The sequence below is a fragment of the Xyrauchen texanus genome, chromosome 2 (genome assembly GCF_025860055.1).
Source record: "Xyrauchen texanus isolate HMW12.3.18 chromosome 2, RBS_HiC_50CHRs, whole genome shotgun sequence".
NCBI lineage: Eukaryota > Metazoa > Chordata > Actinopteri > Cypriniformes > Catostomidae > Xyrauchen > Xyrauchen texanus.
The window spans coordinates 18717490-18727893 of NC_068277.1; the positions used below are offsets into that span (position 1 = coordinate 18717490).

A 10404-nucleotide genomic window follows, 5' to 3' on the forward strand; every position below is an offset into this window, starting at 1 on the left:
CCAAGCGCCATTTTCGTTTTCAATAAAGCGAGACAGCTTGTTCACTTTAGGGACGTACCCACCGAACGTGTTAGTGCGCTAAACAAATAAAAGATAAACGCAGAACAAAGAATATAACAGAGAAAAGGTGCCTCGAGGCGCTTTTTAAACATTTGAAATTATTTTCAACTTAATACGAAGTCAGAGAGACGCTGCGCAAACAGACCTAATATATGTTCGGTGTGAACGTCCCCTTATTGCACTTGTGAGACGCTGGCAAAGGCGCTAACTGAACTGTGATTGGGCACTCGCTCAAAGTGGTGTTGGACAGGTTCAACTTCCTTTTTCAGTGCAGTGCTTCTGTTTCAGACGAATAAACGAGGACCAGCCTTTCAACATCAGATATTTGTGCCGTTTTACTACTGACAATCAAGAGAGTTTCTGAAGTCTGTGTCAGCTAATCGGAATAAAGGCGAAAATGAGAAACGGATTGTTATTACTGGGTGCACTTCTCATTGCTGCAACAGGTAACGTAGTGATATTTAGTATTTCCAATAGAATGCTGTGTGTGTTCTGGCGATATGGTGTTTAACGGTAAATTGATATTATACCTATATTATGGTACTTAAGTATTACCATATTTATTGTTATTTACATGGTACTCTCAATTAATACCATGTCCAACAAAATACATAAAACAAAATAAGATATAAAACTGATGTAGAATTGTCAGCAATAAGGAAGTGATACAACTCTGGTTCAACATCGAAAAGCCTAATCTAACAAATTGTAAAAATTAGTCCTAGCTTGTTTGTATTGATTATAATTATGTTTATTTAAAACAATAAACTAAAAGGGTTCAGATATATATATATATATATATATATATATATATATATATATACATATATATATATATATATATATATATATATATATATATATATATATATATATATATATATATATATACAACTGAAATTTCAACTGAAAATTGTTTGTTTGGTTTCGTTTTCCTTGCTAGACCTGAATACGACGCTATGAAGAGAAAATACTTTGTGACAAACCAGCAGGCAGTGCACAGCTAGTATCTAGGTCATCACATAAATTGACAATTAAAAATAGCACTGTCTGGCAAGTTTATATTCCAAAATGTAATTGGCGAACGAGACTGAGGTAATATTTACTAATCTTAATTTCTAAAATGGGCAGAGCGCAATTCAAGAGAACATACGTGCACTATTTTTGACTAACCTACTGGAACAGGAGAAACTTTCATATAAGAGTGACAGTCACTTTGTCAGCAGTTATATTTAGTTGTCTAAACTAACGATCACGTTTAAACGGTTGGAATATCACATTTCCCTGTTGGGAAATCCTGTCTAGTGTGTGCGCATGTGACTTTGCCCGCCAATGAGGAAGTAAATGTAAATGTATCACATTAATTAAATACAGAGTCTTTCTGTGTTTAAACTTCATTTACTTAACCAATGGTGACTCCTGTTTACATTTTGTCTTTTTCCACCCCCCACACTTTTCCAATCACATTCTGTCTGCATCTTTCTCCTCAGCTCTCACCTCAGGTGAAAATGGTCCAAGTACTACAGCCAGCCATTTGAATTCAACAACATCCCATTCTTACATCAACGAATCTACAGCCAGCCCAAACTCAACAACCCACAGCCCAAACTCAACAACCCACAGCCCAAAAACAACTGCACCACCTGCTCCAACACCTTCAGCCGAACTCACAGTTGGGAATTATAACTTAAGTTACAATGGCAAAATGTGTTTTCTGGCTAAAGTAGCAATGCAGATCCGTGTGAACAGCAGCAAGGTAAGATGTTTTCTAGGCTGTTTTGTGTTGGAGGAACTTTGGCCTGTATCAAAAAGTGACTGCCTCTTATTTTATGTAAAGCACTTGAATAACTGACAAACAGGCCTTCCTTCTCCTAAAACATACTATATGTCCAAAACTGTTGCCTTTTATAAACATATTACCTTTCATTTATAATCATTTGTTTTTCCTCTAGGTTAATGGCACATTCATTGTTCAAGGACCCAAAACCAATGTCAGCGGGAGCTGTGGTGAAAAAGTGATTGATCTCTTTCTCTCTTTCAAAGAGGGCGAAATTGCCCTGAAATTTAGAAATGTAAGTATGTTTCTGGATTTTGAAAAATATCTGAACTCTAAACAATGTGTTCATGGATGATGGGTTTTGATAAAAAAAAGAAAAGAAAAGGAAATGACTGAAACTGATGCACGACCAATGTTAGGCAAACAGTCATGTCATGAAATTACATATTCCAAGATTTCATGATCCATAGCAAGCTTTTTTTTATTTTTTCAATCTAGTAAATTTTCACAATTCACACCACTAGTTGGTTTGAATAGGTGTCACCACACTGTAAAAAAAAAATCTTGTTAAATTTATGGTAAAAAACTGGCGTGGTTGCCAGAAATTCACCATAAACAATGTGATATGGTGATCACTTTTTGTGCTTTATGTGATATAATTTTTATGCCTTTATATTTTATGGTACATTACCGCCGTTTATATTATTAAATAATAAACTTGATATATTAACCTTCTGAAACAGTAAAAAAACAACTTTCCACTTTATAATGTATTGTTAATCACCGTAGTAATTACAAAAGGGCACATGATGACATGAAGTTCATCAGTAGTGGCTCTTCCAGCAGCAATGACTAATAAACATGTAGAGACAGTCTCAGTGTCACTCACACAAAAACTAAACACCATCAGGGTAACGCATGTGAAATAAAAATTATGCAATAAACATGAACTAAATTACATCATATATAACACAGAACACCCCAATGTACATTACTGATATTCAAAATAAGAAGAAACTACTATTCCCATAAAATATAATGAAATTAACTGGGTCACGCAGGGAATTTTGGGAATGCTGAATTATTTTTTTTACTGTAATTTTTACAATAATTTACCGTAAAAAGTACATGTATTCTTGTTAAACATAATATACATTTTTACTGTTACTTATACAGAAAATCATATTTTTACATAAAAAAAAGATATATTTTTACAAAATTTTACCATTAAATTACATCTATTGTATTTTTAAATATATTTTAAAATGTTACCGTATATTTTAAGGTAACTACCCTTTAACTAATTAACGTTTCTTTTACTGTAGCATTTTTACAAAATTTTACCTTTTAAAATTACAAAAAACAAATTACAGTGCAGTGTACAGTAGTCTGTATCAAGAGACTTGGTCTTTTATGAGCAATAAAAGCAATGTGGCAAACAATGTTGTGTCAAACACAAGTCCAAGTATACATGGATATAATCAAATTATCCAGGTTTAAAACAATTAAGTAAATCTCACATCTATTTATTTATACAGAGTAAAAAACAATTTGCAAAAAAAGTGCAGTTCAGCACTTCCAAGTTGCAAGTTCAGCAGCAAAATGTTTTTGGTTTTACCCCTTCATCAGTGCTCTTTGAGCACATATATTATTTAAAATTATTTAAATATAAATAAAAACTCAAATATACATTATTTCCCAATGATATACAAAAGAAAACTTTGTACATTTATATAGAAAGGAAATGTTGTACAGCCCCATTGTTTCTGTTTTTCATCCATTAACTGTTGGTCTAGGCCATGGTATATAAATATACACATACACATGTACACAAAAGTCAACTTTGTACAGTTCTGTATGTCAAGAATAAAATGATTTAATAACTTAACATTTCAATCTACAAAAAACAATCCAAAGAGAGATATTCATTCATTCCCAGAGGATACAATGAATCCAAATACATTATCTCTGTAAGACTCTATGTTCAATATTCCCTCCTCTACGGTGACTTCTACTTTCTCAATCACTAGAAAGTTCAATTTTGATTAAACCTGAAAACGTTTTGCTGCTGCACTTGGCACTTTTTGCAATTTTGTTTGTTTTATTTGTTGTGGCCTCTGTATAAATAAATTGATGTGAGATTTAGCAAATGTTTGAGTGCAGATTCATCCTTCCTTCTCCATGACCAATAACAGTAAAATTTTCATGTAGCTTTCAGTACACCCGGACTTTGTGTAGTTTAAAAAAAACAAAAACGGGAATTTTTAAACTTAGGAGGAAGTATAAAGAATAGGAAGTATAAAAATATTTATCTGCCTGATAAAACCTGAGCCACATCCCAGCACCATTTGATCTAATAAGCATATAGCATAATGATATGGTAACTCATATATTGTCAATATGCTGCATTAATGGAGATAGTGCTTGTTACTTATTAAGCGGACCGGTTAATTGATGTATGGTTGTGCACCATATACGTAGTTCAAGTTTGTTTTTTTTTAGATCTGTTGGTTCATTCATTTGTTCCATTTGTCCTGGTTTTCAAACATGCATTTAAACAACATTTTCCTTTCTTTTGACAATGCTGTGTGATTGTTAGTAACATTCTGTGCAGAGTCACATGATTGGAAATATATTTGTGTTTTTCTTTAACATGCTAATGGTGGGGATTTTTCTTTGGATTTTCCAGAATGAGACATCAAAAATGGTCTATGTTGAGACTTTGGAGTACGACTTGACCTATGCTTTCAAATATGGAGGTAAATTTCCTACAACATTTGCCTTGTAAATCAACTTCAGCAACACACAACCTCAATTTATTTTTAGGATTTCGGACTCTTTACCTTTGTTGTTACACTATTTTTGCATTCGTTATTGGTCTGACTGTTTTTATTAACTATTAATTGTGTTTATGGGACAATTACTTTCTTTCATAATAGAAGATAGAAATGTTCTAAAGACAGAATTCAAAAGCAAATATGCTGTTTCTACTTTATGACTTGGGGATTTAAATGTCATGCAGCATCTTGTTAATAATAATTTAGGTCTGATTAAATTGGTTTTAGGGTTACATTTTGCATTCCCTAAAATGCACATTTTAAAAGCCAAGCTTAAACACACGGCACACACACACACACACATATATTTAAGCCATGCAGGTCAACCAGTTTGGCAACACATGCATAATAAATGTCACATGCTGCTTAGGAAGGACAGTACTGTGTAAGTATTGTTGTTATTTTATTCCATAGTTACAGTAAATTGCTTTAGTAAATTGATAGCATTTGTGGCATAATATTGATTAACAAAAAAAATGTACTTTGACTTGCCCCTCCTTTTGTTTAAAAAAATAAAAGCAAAAACCTGTTACAGTGAGTCACTTACAATGGAAATTAATGGGGCCAGTCAGTTTAAAACATTTTAATACTCGCTGTTTTAACACAAATAATATGTGTGTTAACATGATTTTAGTGGGATAAAATCGCTTGCTGATCTTTACTGTGTAAAGTCATAGCCAGTTTTACAATTTCCATGACAATTTAATGTTAACAAACCCTAAAACGACTGTAAAAATTACAATTTACAACTTTAAAGATCAAATACTACATAAATTTCAACAGAAGAATTAATGTAAGTGCTTTTATAAAATTATAAGCTTCACATTTCTGCCTTAATTAAACCCTCCAAAAAATGCCTCATTCACTTCCATTGTAAGTGCCTCAATGTAAACTAAATTTTTTCTTCTTTTTTTTTTTTTTAAGAAAGGGATGTCAAAATGTTTTTTTGTGGTAATCTAGATTATGCCAAAAAGGCTTTCGATTGAACCCGGAATATTCCTTTATAACCATTTTCATATTTAATCAGTTTTATCACATATGTTGCGGACATCCCCACCAACACTATTTGCTAATGATATAAAAACTATTTTAATTTTTAGTGTCAAGCAATTTCAGTGGGAAGAATGAATCTCTTCAGCTGTTTGCCGCGGCTGCGGGTCATTCATACTCCTGCAAAGCTCAGCCGGTGAACATGGGAGGCGGTGTGTATCTGGATCTCTCCAATTTAAAGATTCAGGCCTTCAATATAAAGAACAATGACTTCGGAACTGGTAAGTATGGAGTCCTCAGCTGAGCCTTTCTTGTCAGTGTGGTGAATTACAAGTAATTAACGGTACCCTTGAATTACCCTCTAATTTATGCTAAATACTTGAGAAGACCTACAGTATATATTTTCACATGTATTTGTAATGTAGTTAGGGCATGGTACATTTCGTATACAGAAATAAAATGATGGTTGTTAATATTTTACAACATTGAAAAAGACAATTTAATAGATACAGTCATATAATCACATTCTGCATTACCATAGTAATATACTTCCTTATAATTAACATTTTACAATAATGTTGTAATCATTAACATGAGTTAACATAAACAATATTTTACAACACTTAATAGTCTTGATTAATGTTAATTTAAACATATTAATTTAATAAAACTATAAATTTGTAGGCCTATGTGTTAACATTAGTTTTATTTGCATTATTAACTAACTAACAATCAAGCTGTATTTTCATAAATTTACATAAAGCAATATTAATTTACATTTATTCTTTTATCCAAAGCAACTTACAAAAGAGTAGTAATACAAAATAAGCAATTGGATACAGTAGTACAAAAAGTGCTGCATTACAAGGTTTCAAATGCATCGGAAAAATACTATCCAAGACAGATTAGAGTGCAACAAGAAGAAATATTATTAAATGCTCTAAAAAATATTTTGTTCATTGTTAGTTCCTAGAAGTGAATGACACCTAATGCCTTTACTAATGTTAACAAATTATTGTAAAGTGTAACCAATTAACCCTCTGGGGTCTGAGGGTGTTTTGGACCCTGGAGAAGTTTTGACATGCCTTGACATTTGTGCTTTTTTCAGTTGCTTAACAACATATTAATGACTTAAGTCTGATAACACTGCATTCAGCACAAACTAGGCTACAATAATATGTGAGCAACATGTGTGTACATGTTTGTATTTTTGAGAAAATAAAGGTTTATGTGTGGTTTTTGAAAAAACAAAAAAAATTAAGTAATTGAAATAAGGCCATATAACACATACTAAACATCTGTCCACAAGCCTTTTGAGAACTGGATCTTGTAGCCTAGAGTTTTTGCTACAAAATGATGTGAAAACCATCCTGATCACTCATTCATAAAAAACAATATAGTAATTTCACTTTTGTAAGACGCTTTTAGTGTTAGAAATGTCATATGTGAGGAGGCGTGAACCATCTTGAATATTGAGGTAATTTACACCTGAGGACACAAAAGACCCCTCCCCTGGGCCCATCAGTGAGGAATGTGACAGAAAGAGAATGAATGTGAGGAGACTTAATGATCAAAACCAAGTTTTAAGTTAAAAGTAATCTGACTATACATTTTCTTTACATAAAGACTTTACTTAATTTTAGACCTACACTACTGTTAAAAGAATTCTCTTCTGCTCACCAAGACTGCATTTATTTGATCCAAAATACAGTAAAAACAGTGATTTTGTGAACTCTTTTTACAATTTAAAAGAACAGTTTTCTATTTGAATATATTGTAAAATGCAATTTGTGATCAAAGCTAAATTATAATGTGAATCACTATTTTGAAAAAATATAATAATTTAACTAATGAAATGTGAGTTACTAATGAAACAAGGAATAATATAACTGTTAGTGATATTATAATAATTATAATCTGGTAGACAGAAGTTTAAAATACTGTTTAAAAGTTATATATTGCTATAAGCAATATTGGGTAGAATACTTGTGAAATGTAATCTGGCACTGATGACTACAATTTGAATCAGTAACATTTTACCCCTTTTTTAGGTAATACAATCTGATTAATTTTGGATATATTTTTGCAAGATTTTATGAAAATCAAATTTTAAGATTATTAAGTACTAATTTATTCTCCATCACACACTTTCATTAAACACTAGTAAACATGAAATCAAACAACTTGTTAACATAATCGTGGAATTCATAAAAAGTAACAATCTGTATTTATTGGTTTTAATCAGAAAACATAATCCAGATTACATGAAGTCCATTCCTGCCCAACACTGGGAATTGTACTGTACTGCCTTTTTTAAGGCATATAAAAAAGCTTTTTTGCAGTGCTGTGCCTACCTGTTCACAAACATTGTAGCAAAAATGTTGTAGCATTGTAAGAGAACTGGTTAAACCGGTTCTTATTTTATATTTTCATAAAATCCAGCCAGATGTTTCTAATCTACTTGTGCTAGGGAGATGTCTTCCTGTTATAAAGTCCAAAAGCAAGCTTACATCTTATTAACTCATGTGGATGCTGATGAATGCTTGTTTTTTTTTTATTTAAAAATCTCATTAGAACCTAAAAATGGCCTAAAAGTGTTCAGGGAAAACAACGTTTTTGTCATTACTTACAATGTGACATAAATTCATAAGAGTTTTTAAGTAAGTAAGTAAGTGGTGGTGGCGTAGTGGCTAAAGCACATAACTATTAATCAGAAGGTCGCTGGTTCGATCCCCACAGCCACCACCATTGTGTCCTTGAGCAAGACACTTAACTCCAGGTTGCTGCGGGGGGATTGTCCCTGTAATAAGTGCACTGTAAGTCGCTTTGGATCAAAGCGTCTGCCAAATGCATAAATGTAAATGTTAAGTGTTCTGTTTGTGTGTTTTGTTCGACAGCTGATCTATGCAAGGCTGATCAACCTAACTACCGGATTCCCATCGCTGTGGGCATTATCCTCATCATCCTCATCGTTATTGTAGTCATTGTTTATCTTTTCAGCAGGAAACGGAGGACTGATGGGTACCAGTCACTATAAAGGACCGCAAAATTGTTACATATGTACTGATGAACAGGGATGCCTAGGATTTGTCCAAGCAAAGTTTTCTAAACGAAATGCAGACATGTCACATCCTAACAAAAGCTGCTGTTGCCATCAAGATTTTTACATCACTATAAGATCATAATACAACCAGACAATGAAAGGTTACCTTAGTACATGCCATATTTAGCTCACCTTCATGAACTTATCACCTTTTTTAAGAACCTAAAGTAATCTAATGTTAATTATCAACTGTTGCATAAATGTAAGTGTACATGCCTTTTCTGTGAACGCTCTTTACTGCCTTTTGCACATCTTGTGTATTTTCTGTCCTGACTGGCCAAAACAATATTCATCTGAAAAATATGTGTATTACTCTTTCCAAAGAGGCTGTAAAACATGCAGCAAAAATCAATAGAGCTACAAGAAAGGGAGGTTTTATCTTGTGTAGGTATATAAATTGTACTTTGCAATTAATAATATAAAGAGATTTTTAAGCAGGTGCAACTCTGTTTTCATAGTGCGATAAGTAGACTTTTGCTCTTTTTTTTTTTTTTTCATTAATATTTTTTTTTATTTTTTATTTTATTTTTATTTTTTTTAACTGAAGAGCTTTACTGTCCTGTATAGTAATCAGATGCTGTAACTGAAGCGGAGCCATACAATGCAAAAATGCACTGAATAAAGGGATTAATATGCAAATGTATAATTTGGTTTACAGCTATTAAAATCTTTAAGAAACACCATCATTAAGGGTTTTTATTTCTTTTGGAGCAAAAATTAACAATGCATTGCGATGGTAATGTATGTTTAAATTCCACAACAGACATTTTAGATGCCTTCATTAGCATGCCAATTACTTTTTATAATTTAGCAGATGCTTTTAGAGCAACTTATATTGCATTCAAAGTATACATTTTATCAGCAGGAGAGTTGCCTGGGAATAAACCCTCTGTGAATGAAATTCGCTTAAATTGTAATTTTCACAACACATATTTGGTTTGTGATTATGTAAAACAAAATAGCATTACTTTGCACTTGAAGAGTGTTTGGTGATTCATATACTGCACCTTTCTAAATAGGCTAGTATTTAAAAGGATAGTTCACCCAAAAATTACAATTCTCTCATAATTTGCTCACCCTCATGCCTTCCCACGTGTATGACTTTCTATCTTTTGCAGAACAGAAACAAAGATTTTTAGAAAACATATCTCCGCTCTGCTAGTCCTCACTATGCAAGTGAATGGTGGCCAGAACTTTGAAACTCAAAAAAGCATATAAAAGCAGCATAAAAGTAATACATAAGACTCCATTGGTTAAATACATATCTTCAGAACCAATATGATAGGTGTGGGTGAGAAACAGATAAATGTTTAAGTCCTTTTTTACTATAAATTATCCTCCCTGCCCAGTAGGTGGCAATATGCACAAATAATGTGGATAACCAAAACAAAAGAAGAATGTGAAAGTGGAGATGGTAAAAAATGGACATAAATATTGATCTGTTTCTCACCATATCCTATCATATCGCTTCTGAAGACATGGATTAAACCACTGGAGTCATATGGATTACTTTTATACTGCCTTATTGTGCTTTTTGGATCTTCAAAGTTCTGGCCACAATTAATTTGCATTTTATGAACCTACAGAGATATATAAGTCATACACATCTGGGATGGCATGAGGGTGAGAAGATTCTG

The 10404-nt window shown here is 32.4% G+C and overlaps 1 protein-coding gene across 1 annotated transcript; it reads left to right on the plus strand.

Moving 5' to 3' along the window:
* The first annotated feature begins 300 nt into the window (after positions 1 to 300).
* On the plus strand, positions 301 to 9449 carry cd68 (CD68 molecule). The gene is made up of 6 exons (XM_052151335.1): positions 301 to 506; positions 1551 to 1816; positions 2013 to 2132; positions 4527 to 4596; positions 5775 to 5945; positions 8562 to 9449. The coding sequence occupies exons 1-6, from the start codon at positions 458 to 460 to the stop codon at positions 8699 to 8701; spliced, it is 816 nt and encodes a 271-aa protein (XP_052007295.1). The 5' UTR covers positions 301 to 457; the 3' UTR covers positions 8702 to 9449.
* Positions 9450 to 10404: the final 955 nt, after the last annotated feature.

Coding starts and splice junctions, on each gene's coding strand:
- cd68 (XM_052151335.1), top strand. CDS start 458: ATGAGAAACGGATTGTTATTACTGGGTGCACTTCTCATTGCTGCAACA. Junction 1,817..2,012: donor TCCGTGTGAACAGCAGCAAG/GTAAGATGTTTT, acceptor TTTTTCCTCTAG/GTTAATGGCACATTCATTGT. Junction 5,946..8,561: donor GAACAATGACTTCGGAACTG/GTAAGTATGGAG, acceptor TTTGTTCGACAG/CTGATCTATGCAAGGCTGAT.